Below are 18,444 nucleotides of genomic sequence, written 5' to 3'. Positions count from 1 at the left end.
GATCTAACTATTTTTTGGGTGATTGATAAACAGAGTTTTGGGCCTTTTTTAGATGATTTGGGCACAAACGGAGGATTGGGTAGTCAAACCCTCTAATTATAGTATTTGGGGAATGGAGGTTTGCAAGAGTTTGTTAAACTAAAACCACAAAAATAAAAAACGCAAGGATGGACAACTTTTTTCACAGCTGATTGGGAATGAGATATGTGGAATGATATATCTGACCATACTTGCTAAAATATTACTCCATTTGCCACATACTTTCTAACCTTAGAGGGGTGTCAATATATCAATAGCCTACATTTTCTCATTTTCAAATTCAAAATAAATCTCAAAAAAAATCCACTATGAATCTACAAAAGTCAACTATAGAGATTCATTTACAAGATGATTTCATCCATTATGGTTAATTCTTTCTATGCATTTACATTACATAACTAAATCAGATTAAGTAAAGTTTTTGACCCAACATTTATAGATGCATATCCGAATTTTATCCCTCTCGAATCATTTTCAGATGCCAAATGCATTTTCACTCAAGAATTCAAGCGTATGAGTACTAATGAAATGACAAAAGTTTGTAATGACATCACTACTATTTTTGTGTTTCTTAAATATTTGTTTTTATTTGTTTGGATATGGACTATTTTTTTAAATATTTATGTACTCTTAATTTATTTTCAATTTATTAGTATAAAATGATTTCTTATACAACTTTGTATTAATTGAAATATGCTACTTGACAAACTTATTCAGAGCGTGACATAATTATCACTAAGAATATAGTTTACAATTATATTGATATACTATTAATATATATCAATTTCCACAAGTTTAATATTTGCAAATGAGAAATTTAAGATATTTATTTATTTAAATTTTCGAAAATATTTCCTAATTAATTTTCATAATAAATTTTTTTATTCCTTGATAATAATATTTTATTTCAATAATTTCACCAAATAAAGGTTAAAACATTATAAACAAATAAATAATTAATAATAAAATGTGTCATACTCTTATTTATCATTTTACGCATATCAACTTTCAACTATCATTTAAAATTTACAAATCACTACAATTAACAATAGCTATCAGCTAATTCAATTGTTGAACGGGACCATAATATTCTATTAAATTTAAAATAATTTCTTAAAAATAAATAAATTACAAACTAGTCAAAAAAAAAATTCTTATCATCCTAACTTATATAATATTTATAAATACAAAATTGAAAGAAAAAGATATTAGAAGAGAGTGTGTTTCCGCGTAGACAGATAGGGACCGAGAGAGTAGAGACTGTTTGGGTATTGAGAAATGGATAGAATGAGTGAAGAAATGAAAAGCTTTCTTTAGTTTTTTCGTTTTCCTTGAATCTGAACGAAGCCGCCTCTTATACCTAAGCTTGTAACAAAATCCATGATCTATCTATTATCAACCCACCTTTCTTTCATATAGAATTCTTCAGGCTTTTTTTTTTTGTCTTTGATGATCTTTCTGGAAGGGTTCATACTTGCAGTTCACACCATGATCTCCATATAAATAATTGCTACCTTTTTGTTTTCTGTTTCTTTGTGAATCAATAATTCTTTCCGTGGGTGCAAAAGCAAAAAAAAAAAAGAGTTATTATTGATCTTGTATTCTTGTGTGTGTGTGGTTTTTTCTTTATTTGCGTGTGGTAGTTGTTTATGGAAGGACTACATCACCATCAGTATTATCATCGTCAACATCACCAGCAACAACACCAGCAACAGGCTATGAATGTTAACGTTGATGTTGATAGGCTCCCTCAATGGAGTATTCAAGAGACGAAGGAGTTTTTAATGATAAGAGCAGAGCTGGACACAAATTTCATGGAAACCAAAAGGAACAAGCAGCTTTGGGAATTTATCTCTACCAGGTTGAAAGAAAAGGGTTATAATCGTAGCGCTGAACAGTGCAAGTGCAAGTGGAAAAACCTCGTTACTCGATACAAGGTAACCAAATATTTGATTTAATTAACCCTTTACTAGGTTAACGAAACCCTATTAGGCTATTACTTATATATATATCACTAATTCAGGGATGTGAAATGGTGGAAGAAGAAGCTAAGAGACAACAACAGTTCCCGTTTTATAATGACTTGCAGGCTATATTCTCGGCAAGGAAACAAACTACTTTAAAGAAGCTATGTTCAGATAAGGAAGAAGATAAGGGTAGGTATAGGGGGAAGGAGAAAGGCAAAAAGGGTGTAAGCATTAGTGGAAGTACTAGCGAAAGTATAAATGATGGCAATGATATAAAGGAGATTTTAAAGTGTTTCATGAGACAACAAATGGAAATGGAGATACAATGGAGGGAAGCATTGGAGGAGAGGGAAAATGAAAGGAGATTGAAAGAAATGGAGTGGAGAAGGACAATGGAAGCATTGGAGAATGAAAGGGTAATGATGGATATAAGGTGGAGGGAAAAGGAAGAACAAAGAAGAATAAGGGAAGAAGCTAGGTCTGAGAGAATTGATGCTCTTGTAACAACACTATTGAACAAGCTTACAAGAGATGATCACAAGAAATGATTATTTTGAGAGGTAATTTGTCCTATTCCTTTCTTTTTATCTGTTACTCATGTACTAATTACCATTGGTTCATGTTATACTTGTATCTAATGGTAACGGATAAGAAAATCATGGAAGGAAGCTTGATCTCTTTTGCAAACCCGAGTCTTCCATTGCAAGTAAAAGAGAGCTTTTAGTGTTTTTTTTTTTTTTTAATATTGCTATTTTCCTTTTCATTGTCATTGTGTGACCATTACGAGGTGCACATTTCAAAAGCACCATGAATAAAAAGCTTTTCCAACTAGGTCTAGATATCTTTGGTGTGGGTAAAGGAATTAAACAATCTAGATAGCATCCGATCCACAAACAAGTGTGTTATAGATAATGCTAAGTCAAAACTAAATATTCTATTGTAATGGAACAGTTCATTGATTCATAGTGGACACTATTGGTAATGATCCATTTTGTTAGTAATGGTTTTGATGGTTTGAGGTTTTATAAAGTAAGAGAAGGACTAGCGGGTGCTGGAGTAGTCTTGGAAGTGTTCTCGTGGTTAGCCTAAAAGCCGAGACTATTGATACTTATTTGGGTGATTTGTACATTGCTTCATGTTTAAGAGTTGGTAATAAGGGAGGACGTAAGTTCGAGTGAGCTAAAGCGTATTATCCTTCTATTTATGGGTTGAGGAGGGACTATAGGTAGTTCTAGGCATTGTATAAAAAAAACAGATATGATCAGAACCTATAATGAGATTATTAAAAAAAATTGATAATTAGCATTAGGATAATTATATCTATATAATATTGCTAAATTCAACCATCAACTTGTTAAAATATTAATGATATATAAAATTTATTGTGTTGAAAGCTATATATTACTTATATAAATATGCATGCACTAAACCTAACCAACTTAATTATTAAAAAACAAGAAAAATAACTTTGGAATAGCCCCTAATTAATTAATGGATGAATTTGATATGAAAATTAATGCTTCTAAAATGATGAGGATCTTTTGAACAAAAATTAACTTTAGGATTTCACATTTCAAGGTGTTAAATATATTATGTGTTAGTGGTAGGATAATGATAACAAATGGATCACTACATTTGGGTTCATTCTGGGGTTATTTATGTTATATCTACCATTATGCCTAGCTAACTACCACCTTCAAATATGAAAAAGGAAGCATAATGGGAACTATTGGGAATTATCCATATTTATGGAAAATCAAAGATATGGGTATCAAATAATAGAAAGTCAAAGATATGGGTATCAAATATTGGAAAGTCAAAGATATGGGTATCAAATATTGGAAAGTCAAAGATATGGGTATCGAGATATTGGCATAATAAAATCTGAATATTTGTAATATATGGTCCCTAATTGTAAAGTGACTTTGCAAGTTGATCCCTGAACCTCAACTATAAATAGGCATAACCATCTCTCATTCTGTATCTCAAACTTGCCATTCTCTACTTAAGGCATTGTTTTCTCTCTCTCTCTTTGTAAATTCTCACTTGTATTTTGGAGTGAAATATATTTGGTAGTGCCCGAGGACGTAGGCAAAATTTGCTGAACCTCGTTAAATTCTTGTGTTCTTTATTGTATTATTCTGCATGAATTGTGTGTGTGATTGTAGTGATTTATTGTGCTATTAAATTACGATTGAGGGATATTCTGGCTAGGAAAGACCTGGTACTTAAGCGATCCTTGCGATCCACCTCTCTTTCCTGGGAATTGAACTTAGTGTGATTTTTTAGTACAATAATTTTACTCTTTTACACGCTTCCGCACAACAATTGGTATCAGAGCTAGATTCGTACTTGGGGAATACGATCGTTCACGGCACTGTTCACGTACTGTAGTTGGGATTGAGGAGAAAAAAAATGGAAAAGTCATCGTCAAAGACTACTGTGACCAATGCGAAATTTGAAGTAGAGAAATTTGATGGTACCAATAATTTTGGTATGTGGCAATGTGAGATCCTGGATGTCTTATGTCAGCAAGAGCTGGATATAGCCCTTGAAGAAAAACCTGACAAGATGGATGACAAGGAGTGGGCCAAGATCAATAGACAGGCATGTGGAACAATTCGCCTATGTTTGGCCAAAGAGTAGAAGTACTCTATCATGAGGGAGACATCAGCGAAGAAGTTGTGGGATACACTGGAAGAAAAGTTTCTAGCAAAAAGTCTTGAAAATAGGCTTTATATGAAAAAGAAACTTTATTGATTCACGTATGCACCCGGTATGTCAATGAATGACCATGTGAACTCATTCAATAAAATTTTAGCAAACTTGCTAAATTTGGATGAGAAATTTGAAGATGAAGACAAGGCATTACTGTTGTTGAATTCTCTTCCTGATAAATATGATCATCTTACCACCACATTGCTTCATGGGAAGGATACAATCACATTTGATGCAGTCTGTAGTGCGTTGTATAGATCTGAGACTCGAAAGAAAGATAAAAAAGATCACAGAGATACAACTACAGAAGTCTTAACAGTAAGAAGTCGTTCGCGCAGCAACAAATCTGGTAGAAGGAGTAAGTCCAAAGGGAGACCTGCCAAAGATGAATGTGCTTTTTGTCGTGAGAAAGGGCATTGGAAAAAGAATTATCCTAAGTTACAAAAGGGTAAAGCTATTTCTGATGCATGTGTAGCGGAGCATGATGAGGAGTCAGACTTTAGCTTGGTTGGCATGGCAATGGCATGTCATACAGATGAGTGGATTTTGGATTCGGGATGTACTTACCATATGTGTCCTAATAAGGACTGGTTTTCTAGTCTTAAAGAACTAGAAGGTGGAGTTGTTTTTATGGGCAATGATAGCGCTTGTAAGACAATGGGAGTAGGTACAATCCAATTGAAGAATCAAGACGGCTCAATTCAAGTCTTGACAGATGTTCGCTACATACCTAGCTTGAAGAAAAATCTTATCTCATTAGGGGTCCTAGAATCTAAAAGGCTCACAATCACTTTGAGAGATGGATTACTAAAGGTAGTAGCTGAGGTATTGACGGTGATGAAAGGCACAATAAGGAATAATCTGTACTATTTAAATGGAAGTACAGTTATTGGATCAACATCAACAGCTTTTACGAAAGATGCAGATTCAGAGGCTACCAGGTTATGGCATATGTGATTGGGACATGCTGGTGAAAAAGCTTTGCAGAGTTTGGCGAAGCAAGGCTTGTTGAAAGGTGCAAATTCTTGCAAATTGGAATTCTGTGAACATTGTGTTCTGGGCAAGCAGACGAGGATAAAATTTGGTTCAGCAATTCACAATACAAAAGAAATTCTGGACTACGTTCACAGTGACCACCTACTAAAGTGGCTTCTTTGGGAGGTATGCACTATTTTGTTACTTTTGTTGATGATTATTCAATAAAAGTATGGGTGTATCTAATGAAAAGGAAAAATGAAGTTTTGGATGTATTTCTGAAATGGAAGAAGATGGTGGTGACCCAGGCTGGTCGAAAAGTCAAACGACTTCGATCAGACAATGGTACTGAGTACAAGAATGATCCATTTCTACAAGTATGTCACGATGAAGGTATTGTACGACACTTCACTATTCGAGATACACCACAACAGAATGGGGTGGCAGAACGTATGAATCGGACTATACTGGAGAAAGTTCGATGTATGTTGTCCAATGCTGGATTGGGCAAAGAATTTTGGGCTGAGGCAGTTACATATGCGTGCCATCTAATTAATTGGTTGCCATCAGCTGCAATAAATGGAAAAACTCCTATGGAGAGGTGGGCTGGTAAACCTGCTATTGATTATGATTCTTTACATATTTTTGGTTCCACTGCATATTATCATGTAAAATAATCTAAGTTAGACCCAAGAGCAAAGAAAGCATTATTCATGGGTATAACTGGTGGAGTAAAAGGATACCGTCTCTGGTGTCCTGATACAAGGAAAATAATTTTCAGTAGAGATGTGACTTTTGATGAATCAACCATGATGAAGAACAATGATTCACAAAAGGATAACACAACCAGTGGCACTTTGCAGCAGGTGGAGCTTGAAAAGGTTAATGATGATCCAGCTAATACTGAAGGAACAAATGATGAAGAAGTTTCGACCCAAGAACTTCTACAACAACATGATTCAATTGCATATAGAAGGCAAAGAAGAGAGATTCGTATGCCTACTCGCTTTGATGATATGGTGGCCTATGCACTTCCAATTGCAGATGATGATGTTCCTTCTACTTACACAGAAGCAAGAAGTAACTCTGATAGTGTAAAGTAGAAGCAAGCTATGAATGAAGAAATGCAGTCTCTTCATAAAAATAGGACTTGGGAGTTGGTGACACTACCTAAAGGAAAGAAGGCAATTGGATGCAAATGGGTATATGCAAAGAAGGAAGGATTTCCTGATAAAAATAAAGTTCGATACAAGGCTAGATTGGTAGCAAAGGGTTACGCTCAGAAAGAAGGAATAGACTATAATGAAGTATTTTCTCCAGTTGTGAAGCATTCGTCTATTCGGATTTTGCTAGCCTTGGTTGCGCAATATGATCTTGAACTAGTTCAGCTCGATGTGAAGACCGCATTTTTACACGGTGATTTGGAAGAGGAAATCTATATGACTCAGCCAGATGGATTCAAGGTTGCTGATAAAGAAAATTGGGTTTGCAAACTGACAAAGTCGCTTTATGGATTGAAACAATCTCCAAGGCAGTGGTACAAGCGATTTGATCAGTTCATGAAAGGGCAAAGGTATACAAGAAGTAAATTTGATCATTGCGTGTATTTTCAGAAGCTATAAGAAGGATTTTTCGTATACTTGCTCTTATATGTTGATGATATGTTGATAGCATCTAAGAGTAAAGTTGAAATTGAGAGATTGAAGACTCAACTCAACCTTGAGTTTGAGATGAAAGATCTAGGTGAAGCTAAGAAGATCCTTGGCATGGAAATATGTAGGGATAGAGCTCATGGCAGAGTTAGTTTATCTCAGAAGCAATATTTAAAGAAGATACTACAGAAGTTTGGCATGAACGAGTAGACTAAAGCTGTAAGTACCCCGTTGGCTTCTCATTTCAAGCTTTCTGCACAACTATCTCCTTCGACAAATACGGAACAAGAATACATGTTACAAGTTCCGTATTCTAATGCAGTAGGTAGCTTGATGTATGCAATGGTGTGTACAAGACCCGACATTTCACAGGCAGTTAGTATAGTGAGCAGGTATATGCATAATCCTGGAAAAGGACATTGGCAAGCTGTGAAATGGATTCTACGGTATATTCATAAGACCATGGATATTGGATTACTGTTCAAGCAGGATACTACACTTGGTAAAGGTGTTGTTGGGTACGTTGATTCTGATTATGCCTGTGATTTGGACAAACGAAGATCAACCACTGGTTATGTGTTTACTCTTGCTGGAGGACCAATAAGTTGGAAGTCTACACTGCAGTCTACAGTTGCGTTGTCAACCACAGAAGCTGAATACATGGCTGTAACAGAGGCTGTAAAGGAAGCTATTTGGTTACAAGGTATGGTTAAAACCTTGGGATTGGTCCAGGAGCATATTAATGTGTATTGTGATAGTCAAAGTGCTATTCATTTAGCAAAGAATCAAGTCTATCATGCACGTACAAAGCATATCGATGTACGTTTCCACTTTGTGCGGGAAATTATTGATGAGGGGAAAATTCACCTTCAGAAGATTAAGACTGCAGATAATCCCGCAGATATGATGACCAAGGTGGTAACAACAATCAAGTTCGAACATTGTTTGAACTTGATCAATATTCTGCATGTTTAACAGTTGAAGAAGGCACTATCAAGTGTTGTTGACAAAGGCAGAGAGAATTGTGTGAAGATAAGATTACTCGAATCAAATCTTCAAGGTGGAGATTATTGGGAATTATCCATATTTATGGAAAATCAAAGATATGGGTATCAAATAATAGAAAGTCAAAGATATGAGTATCAAATATTGGAAAGTCAAAGATATGGGTATCAAATATTGGAAAGTCAAAGATATGGGTATCGAGATATTGGCATAATAAAATCTGAATATTTGCAATATATGGTCCCTAATTGTAAAGTGACTTTGCAAGTTGATCCCTGAACCTCAACTATAAATAGGCATAACCATCTCTCATTCTGTATCTCAAACTTGCCATTCTCTACTTAAGGCATTGTTTTCTCTCTCTCTCTTTGTAAATTCTCACTTGTATTTTGGAGTGAAATATATTTGGTAGTGCCCGAGGACGTAGGCAAAATTTGCTGAACCTCGTTAAATTCTTGTGTTCTTTATTGTATTATTCTGCATGAGTTGTGTGTGTGATTGTAGTGATTTATTGTGCTATTAAATTACGATTGAGGGATATTCTGGCTAGGAAAGACCTGGTACTTAAGCGATCCTTGCGATCCACCTCTCTTTCCTGGGAATTGAACTTAGTGTGATTTTTTAGTACAATAATTTTACTCTTTTACACGCTTCCGCACAACAGGAACTAAACAAGGAACAATATTTCCATGTGGTATAAATATAAATTTCGCGATGTATTCGTTTTTTTCTTTTTCTCTCTCTTTTCTTGATGCATTCTAGTGATTTATTGTTTGGCCTTCATGATTTGGCTTGTTAGGTTGGTCATTGGATATTGTTTCATGGGTACATTTCAAGATAAGGGCCATGCATATGCATGCTCAATTTGAAGTTATAAATGTAATATAAATTTGTTGAGGGGAAATAGATAAGAGGTGGAGGATGATGGATATCACGATGGTAAAGTGTTGAGAATAGCAAGAGGAAGAGGAGGGTGTATAATGCATAAAGGTCAAGGATGAATATTTATAGGAGAGGGTAATCTCTTATTGGCCTTGAGTCTCGACACGTGGTTTGAATCTATTTTATTTTGGTTAGTTACTCAAAGAGTATGCTGACCTTCTAGATAAATGACGATGCAATTGATATGGATTTGATAGGATCCCACGTGTAATACATGCTAAGAGTAACCCAACACTTATCTTTGGTGAAGCAATTTAACATGTTATGCATGTATTTGTTTGTGAAGTTAATTTATAGTTGATGAGGTGTTGCCTGGTGCTGAAGTCACAGTTGGTAAAATCATGATTGTGTGAGGTGTGAGTGAGGGTTAGCCTTCTAGATAGGTGGTGATGTGATTGATATAATCCTGGTAGGACCATACAATTGATTTTGGTGAAGCAAAATGAAGGAGTTCCACGTGTTATGCATGTAATAGTCCACGACTTTCATAGTTGGCAAGGTATTAGATTAAGTGGTAGCAATAGGTGGTTGTGCATTACACATAGTCTAATTTGACAAGTTGCTCCCTCTTTGTTAAATCTATCACCTCTTTAGGTAGCCTCAATCACTTATGCTCTCCACAAAGTTAGGTGACAAAACCACAACCGATAATAATATTAACCTGTTGAGAAATTTGTTAGGCGACACTTCAAAAACTTGTCCAAAAGGATTTGGCCTCCCTTGCTAGATTAAGCGGTAGCATAGATGTCCAATAATATCATATATAAGAGCATGGATTCAAACTAGTGGTGGATCCTGAGACTAAATTTTTGGGTTAGTAAAATTTTCAAAAACTTTAGGAGCTTTTTCAAAATTTTGTGAAATTAATGAGATTTTTCAAAATTTTGATGGGACCTAATTAAAATTTTCTAAAAATTTCAAGAGAAAAATCAAAATATCCCAAAATTTTGGGCAACCAAGGACCCTTAGGCCCCATAAGGATTCACCTTTGGTTCAAACCTCAAATGTTCACATTTCTTTGGTAGGTGGGTGCATACCATGCACGATGACGAGTCACTCCCGTTTTGTTGAACTTGTCACCTTTTTAGACAACCTCAAATACTCAAGCTCTTCATAGAGTTAGGAGACAAAACCCTTTTAAGGTCAATACTTATTTATGATAGAATTTTATCACCCAACTTTATAAAAACCCTGAATGTCTACTATTATTTGAAAAGATCACAAAATCCATCCATAAAATTAAATGACAAGGTGTTTCTAAATAAAACATAAAAATAACCATTTTTTTCTTATAATTTATGTAAGATAATTAAAGTTGATTTTCCTTTACTTTGCTTAAGATTCAGTTTATTATACTTTGGTTTAGGATGAGATTTCATTAACATGCAAGCTAACTATCATATAAACCTTCCAAGTTTGGAGTATTGTTTTTTGTGGTAATGATATAACCCCTTCTTATTATTGCTTTTCTTTTATATTTAAGGTTATTATATGATAAATCATAAGATTTAAATACTGTTGCGTGTTTCATTTTTATAATAATTATGTTTTTATTATATCTTACGACACTTTCTTATATAATTAATATTTTAATAATTTTATGGTCTGTTTAATTGACGTAAATCAGGTATATTAAATTTTGAATAAAATAAAAATATTTGATTATTCGTATTATAAAAAATATTTTAACTAATAAATCTTAAATATTAATAAAAATAATAAAAATATTAAATCGATTTAAAATTTTACATGTATATTTTTTTTGTGAAAATTTAAAATTACAAAATAATTAAACTAAATTAACAGAGAAGTTTTTAGTGCCAACGGACTTAGCTAAACAATCTACAATTGAGTTCTCTCTCTGAATAAATGTTGAATTTTTCATTACTTAAACATATGCAAAACTTGAAGTATTTTCCTAATTAGAGTAAAAATAAAATTTTCGAAAGAACTATCTTAAATAATATTAATGGCATTAATACAATCAATTTAAATTTAGATTTTACCGAATCTTTCTTCCAGATTTAACCCACTTTTACATATATTTTAATTTTTCATGCACTATAATAATAAGTGTGTATACATTAAATTTAAGTCGAAGATGGAGTAAAAGAGAATCTAAATATGAAAAAGGGTGAAAGCAAGCAATGAATGTCTTCATGTGATTCTATATTAGATTATGATATTGCAATAGGAACAGTGATTCCACTACCTCACACATTACATCATCATAGACAGATCATGTCGTGTTTTGCGGCATTCAAAAGCCAGTCAATTAATTCTACTGTGTTCTTTGACTATTTTCTTCATTTTATTTTCAAATGGTTTCACTTATGGTCGATCAATGAAGATGGATTATTGGAGACCGTAATCCAGCAATATGTTTTTGTGGTTGAGACCTAACCTAAAACTTAGACTTAATTGCACTCATCATCATCTTTTAAATTAGTTTTAAATTTCAAAATATTTTAATTACATTATTAAGTTAGGGTTAGAGGTGAGCATGGCCAAGTCGGGACGAGTTCGAGCCGGGCTCAACTAAAAATTTAGGCTCGTTTGTTAGGCTCGGACTTGACCAAGCCTGCTCATATTAATTTTTATATTATTTTTATATAATTTTTAAAATATATATAATACATTAAAAATACTAAAAACAGCAAAATAAATATTTCCTAACAAATTGAAAATAAATTTTAAAAAATATGTATACTTAAATAACACTAAGATAGATGCAACTTAACAAGCAAATGTCTCTAAAATAATAACAAAATTAACAAATGTCTTTAAAATAATAACAAAATTAATAATAAAATAAGTTTTATACAATATCCAAACAATAACAACAGAATACTAGCAATATAATAGTAAAATGGTAGCAAAATAGTGAGAAAATAATAAGAAAATAATATTAAAAAATCAAAATTTTTTGTCCTTTTGTGGATTCGAGTCGGGCCGGGCCAGGCTCTGGCAAAAAATGCCTTACTCGAGGCCTGACCCATTTTTTAAACTGGCCTTATTTTTTTCCAAGCCCATTTTTTGGATCTATATTTTTGTCTAAATCCTCCCACATTTCAAGCGGACCTTCAGGCTGAGCTAGGTGGCCAGCCCATGATCAGGTCTAGTCAGAGTTGATAGCAGGAGCAAATCTAGAACAAATTTTTGGGGGTTGAATGAAATTTTAATTTTTTATAGTTTATATATTTTTATAATTTTTAAAGGATTAAATAAATTTTTTATAATTTTAGGGGGTCAAAGTGCAGTTTTATCTTTACTAATTTAAAATTTTAAAATTTTTTAAAGGGTCTAAGTAATAATTTTTCATTTTAGGGGGATCGGGGCCCCTGTCAGCCATCTTAGCTTCGCCTCTAGTTGACAAGGACCTTAACCTCAAATTTTTTTTTATTTAGATTTCTTTATAATTTGTAATATTTTGAATTAGTAATGATAAAATTACATTTTAACATATAAAATGATAAAAAAATTTGATTTAATCTTTCAAAAATTATAAAAATATAGGCTATTAAAATAATGAAATTGTATTTTTACTATCGTAAAAATATATAATTTAATTTCGACCCTCAAAAAAATATACAATTTTTAAAAATAAGAGTATAGTAATATACTTCAACATATTCGAACTCATATCCTCTTACACTAATAACAAAACCGATACCAACTGAATTAAGATTTAATCTAATATATTTAATATATTTTATTCTTATATAAACTCAAACACATGAATAAATTATGTTATAAAAATTTTATATTAAAATTGGCCAACTTATTCTACGTTTTATCGTATCTATAGTATGTTTGGGATGCTAGAAAGTCAAGAGGGCAGCTAATTAGTTTATAGTATACTGATGACATATAATTAATTAATAAACATATGAACCATGTCTCCACACAAAACTTCAAAATGTTGGACGACAATTTGGCAGTAGAAAACAAAATTTACTTTATATTATATATTTAGGTATATATATTTTTTTAAGTAGACCCAATCATGGTCGCAAGTGGATATATATAAAATATTAGGTTCGTTTTCTAGGTGTAGGACTTATTCGAAAAAAAATTTAAATTTTTTTAAAAGTTTAATTTAGATTAAAAAAGTTAAATTTAAGCTTGACTCAGCTCGTACATTTTAAATAATTTTATATTATTTTTTTATAAAAATAAATTAAAAATATATAATACATTAAATACACTAAAAGCATTAAAATAAATATTTCTCAACAAATTAAAAATACATTAAAAAAGTCTTTATATTTAAATAATATTAAAATTGTTGCAACTTAACAAACAAATACCCTTAAAATAATAGCAAAATTAACAAAAAAAAATAAGAGGTATATAATATACAAACAATAACAACAAAATAGTAACAATATAATAACGAAATTGCAGCAAAACAATAACGAAATGGTAGCAAAATAGTTGATTCGGATCGGGTCGATACCGTGCAAAAAGAAAAATCCTACCCGAGGCCTAATCCGTTTAGAAAATAGGCATTATTTTTATTTAAATCCATTTTTCGAACTTATATTTTTACTCAAATCTTTTTAATTTTTAAAAAAATCACCTAAACCATGTCTAATTCTAATAATTCTAAGCTACAAGATATTCATCCTTGCGTACGCAAAGGTGATTCAGATAATTTATTTATATATACTTTTTATTTTGATTGTATTAGTTTCTAATATAGTATATGCCTAGTGTGTGCTTTTATGAATTTAATTTTTTAATTATTTTTTAAAAAAATGTGCTTTTAATTAATGTAATTAATGTAAACGTTATTTTTATTATTTAAAATATTGAACATAATTAAAATTATATTAATTAATTTAAGTTTAATAATTTAAATATTATAATAATAAAAAATTTCAAATAGTATATAGTTAAAGATTCAATATGGTTTTATATTATATAATTAATATAAAGTAGTATTATTCAAAATAATAAATAATAAAAATAAATTATATATAAAAATTATTTTGATTATTCAATTTTATTTTTTTATTCATTTTCTTAATAGTGTTAGATTTTATATAAAACAATTATAATGTGTTAAATTTTATATTAAATTTACAATTTAATTCATTAATTTTAATTTGTTGAATTTTCTTTTAAAATATATACTCCAATCAATTTTTTCATTCAAAACAAAATAATTTTACTAAAAATTGAAGATTAAGAGTCAAAACAAAAAAAAAATCAAGATCAAAATGATAAAATAAATAAAAGTTAAAGACTAAATTTATGTTAATGTCATTTTAAATTCTAATTTTCAATCTTTAGATACACACTTTGTTTAGTTTCGTATTAATATATGCACGAATAGAATTTTTCGTGGGTTGGGTCACTGTCTGAAAGTCCACTCGAAAGGTGAAAGGGTTTGAGCAAAAATATAAATTCTAAAAATAAACTTGAGCAAAAAAATAAGGTTTGTTTAGAAAATAGGTTGGGTTGCGGGTATTATTTCTTGGGCCTAGCCCGACTTTGCAAAAAAAAAACCTATTGTTTTGTTGTTGTTTTTATACTATTTTCTACTATTTTGCTGTCATTTCACTATTATATTATTATTGTTTGGATATTGTATAACTTTTATTTTATTATTATTATTATTATTATTTTAAAGACATTTGCTTATTAAGTTGCACCTATGTTAATGTTATTTAAGTATAATTTTTAATTTATTTTTAATTTGTTGAGAAATATTTTATTTTAATGTTTTTAGTGTTTTTGATATATATATATTTTTAAAATTTTATATAGAAAAGTAAAAAAAATTGGCCCGAGTCCGAATTTTAACATTTTTATCCAGTCAGATTTGGACAAAAATTTAAACCCATTTTTTCGGATTGGGCCGGACCTATCAATCGAGCCTAGAATTTTGTTAGCCCCGGTCCAATAGAACTCTATGCACCAAGTAGCCTTTCTCAACCCCAAACAGGGCTGTAAATGAACCGAACTTGAACAAACAAACCTCTATTCATGTTCGTTTGTTTATTTTTAAGCTTATTCGTGTTCAGTTTGTGTTCGTTAAGAATTTCAAATTTTTATTCATGTTCATTTATTTAAAATTATGTGTTCATATTCGTTTGTTTAATATTTACGAACATGTTCATGAACATATAATTAAACATGTTCACGAACAATGTTAATAAATAATAAACAAACAAACAATAAATAAACATACATTGTTTAGATATAAAATAATCAAATATAAATATTAATAATTATATTATAAATGAAAAAAAATACAAATCAAGATAAATTTATTTATATATACTAATGAAATTTTTATAAAAAATTATCATTAATAAATAAACGAGTCAATAAACGAATTTTTAAACCAACTTTGAAACTTAAACTATTTTCATAAAATAATTATTATATTTAAAAAATCATCACATAAGTATATTTTCTACGTCCCACATGCAAAAACATGATCATTAAACATTCTTATTTCGTTTTCAATCCAAATTCCAACAGATAAACAATCTAGTCATAATAACATGTATAAATGAACAACTTTGCCTTCCCTTTTTGATATTATTCTAAATAAAACAAAACAAAAGCTCTCAATTTCTAAATTCCAACTCCAATCTCAAGAATATATATATATATTTAAACACATACACTCTGTTTTGTTTTTGCATCGGCGTTTCTCTACCAACTTGTCTGTTCCAAAGGTGATTGTACAGGCCATCTCTCACTCTTTTCCATTCAAGTTCTTTGAACGTGAATCATGTAAGTAAGCCTTGCGCTGTTTTCTTTCTTCTGCATCCATTTTCTTGTTTAAAAAGCTTTGATTCTTGATCTTTACTTCTTGTACAAGAAAACCCAACTTTTATTACACCATTGTTCATATATATATATTTATGTATGTTGTTTTCTTGGGTGATTTTTTTGAAGTTCTTTTTGTCTCTTCTTGGTTTAATAGTTACTGCATGATCTTCAATTTTTAAAAAGAATAGCGTTTGGAATCCTAGTTTAGCTGATATTGATCTTGTTTCCTATTATATATGTTTTCTGTGTTAATGATATGAAATCCTTTTACATTGAAATGTTGCAGACAAGACTGTATGGAGATGGTTACTGATTCTTATTCAGATTTGGTTCAAGCAATTATCTTGGACAACGTGACATATTTCGGTCGCCTCCTATGTAGTTCAACATATGATATCGATGCCGAAATTCCTTTCCGGTGTTTCCCATTAACTGGGTCTAAAGACGAGCTTAAGGTTTTGATGAGGACACCATTGATGATTGCTGCAATGACTAATAGTCCAAAAGTGGTGGAGTATATAGTTGGAAATTTTAGGGCCAATGTTGTTAGAGTTTCCACTTCAGATGGAGCTACTGCAATTGATTGTGCTAATAATTCTGATTGTTCTACAATTGTTGAGATGCTGAAAGATGCTCGGATCGGAAACGGCCGACCTTCAACAGCGTCATATGATCAATCTAGTTCTGATCAACGACGGCGTTCCGTGTTAACTCAAAGCTTACAGGGCAGACAAGAGATGGATATTTGGACACCGTTTTGTGCAAGAGGTGCTATATGTAGGCCATTGAGTTTCAACAATCAAGTCAATTGGAACATGAACCATAGGATGCAGGGAAGGCAAGGGCCACCAATTTCCAACAATCAAGTATATAGGCAAGAGCCGAATATTCAAAGACCCTTTTATGGAAGAGGTGCTGTAGGTGTACAGCCATTGTTTTCCATTAATCAAGTTTACGAAAACATGAGCCGAAGCATGCAGGGATGGCAAGAACCGAATATACAGAGACCCTTTTATGCAAGACATGCTGTAGGTGTATGGCCATTGAGTTCCACAAATCAAGTTTATCAAAACATGAACAGTAGCATGCAGGGAAGGCAAGAGCTGAATATGATAACATCCTTTGATGCAAGAGATGCTGCAGGTGAAATGCCATCTAGCTCCGACGATCAAGTCCATCAAAACATGAATCGTAGCACGCAAGAAAGGCAAGAGCTGAATATGACAACATCCTTTGATGCAAGAGATGCTTCAGGTGAAATGCCATCGAGCTCCGACGATCAAGCCCATCAAAAAATGAACTGTAGCATGCAAGAAAGGCAAGAGCTGAATATGACAACATCCTTTGATGCAAGAGATGCTGCAGGTGAAATGCCATCGAGCTCCGACGATCAAGTCCATCAAAACATGAACCGTAGCATGCAAGAAAGGCAAGAGCTGAATATTCCAGCACCCGATGATGTAAGAGATGCTGCAGATGAAATGGCATCGAGTTCCATCGATCAAAACACGAACCGTAGCATGCAAGAAAGGCAAGAGCTGAATATTCCAACACCCGATGATGTAAGAGATGCTGCAGGTGAAATGGCATCGAGTTCCATCGATCAAAACACGAACCGTAGCATGCCTGGAACGCAAGAGCCAAATATGCCAACACCCTCTGATGCAAGAGATCTTGCAGGTGAAATGCCATTGAATTCCAAAGACCAAGTCAATCAAGACATGGACTATGGCATGCAAGGAAGGCAAGAGCCTGAAGTGACGATCAATTCATCTACTCCTGCTACTGAAATCATGAATTTGTATTGGCCACCTTTGACGGAGGAAGGAAAGTTGATTCAACTACCTCGGCGAAGGTAGAAAATATACATTCTTTGCCTAAAGCTGCGTCATGAAACCAGTCTTTTTTTTTCAACATGTCTGTAATTTGCATGAGAAATACTCAAGTTCATCAGCTAGCTGATGCAACAACTCCAGATTAAGTATTTGATTCCCAAACATCTCTTCCAACTCTTCAAATATGAAATCTAAGAGACTTTAAAGTGTTTTTCTCTTCTTTCATGTTCCATAAGATTCAATTAAGCAATAAATGTGTTAATTGTCTTTAAGTAATTTCTGCTTCTCTTGTAAAACAATAAAAACATACAGTTTCATTTAGTAGTAGAATGCTGATATAGATAGATATATATATACTGATATACCCCCACTTATATGCCTCACCATATTCAATTTCTCTTGTTAATTCTACTTCATAACTTATAGTGTAAGTACCATATGACCATGGTACTTACCATGGCCATATAAAGTTCAATGCTTAGATCTCTTATGGTTAAGCACCCGAGTCCAGTTCAAAAA

The 18,444-nt window shown here is 32.1% G+C and overlaps 2 protein-coding genes across 2 annotated transcripts; both read left to right on the top strand.

Moving 5' to 3' along the window:
• The first annotated feature begins 1,103 nt into the window (after positions 1-1,103).
• Positions 1,104-2,993, top strand: LOC107958054 (trihelix transcription factor GT-3b). The gene is made up of 2 exons (XM_016893710.2): positions 1,104-1,976; positions 2,063-2,993. Exons 1-2 carry the CDS (start codon positions 1,689-1,691, stop codon positions 2,552-2,554), a joined length of 780 nt encoding a protein of 259 aa, XP_016749199.2. The 5' UTR covers positions 1,104-1,688; the 3' UTR covers positions 2,555-2,993.
• A 12,814-nt stretch (positions 2,994-15,807) lies between these two features.
• Positions 15,808-18,136, top strand: LOC121230670 (uncharacterized). The gene is made up of 2 exons (XM_041115832.1): positions 15,808-16,051; positions 16,377-18,136. Exon 2 carries the CDS (start codon positions 16,387-16,389, stop codon positions 17,947-17,949), a length of 1,563 nt encoding a protein of 520 aa, XP_040971766.1. The 5' UTR covers positions 15,808-16,051; positions 16,377-16,386; the 3' UTR covers positions 17,950-18,136.
• The last annotated feature ends 308 nt before the right edge of the window (positions 18,137-18,444 follow it).

The sequence above is a fragment of the Gossypium hirsutum genome, chromosome A01 (genome assembly GCF_007990345.1).
Source record: "Gossypium hirsutum isolate 1008001.06 chromosome A01, Gossypium_hirsutum_v2.1, whole genome shotgun sequence".
NCBI classification, from domain to species: Eukaryota; Viridiplantae; Streptophyta; class Magnoliopsida; order Malvales; family Malvaceae; genus Gossypium; species Gossypium hirsutum.
The sequence above is the reverse complement of the archived record's forward strand: the minus strand, read 5'-3'. Positions and strand labels throughout refer to the sequence as shown.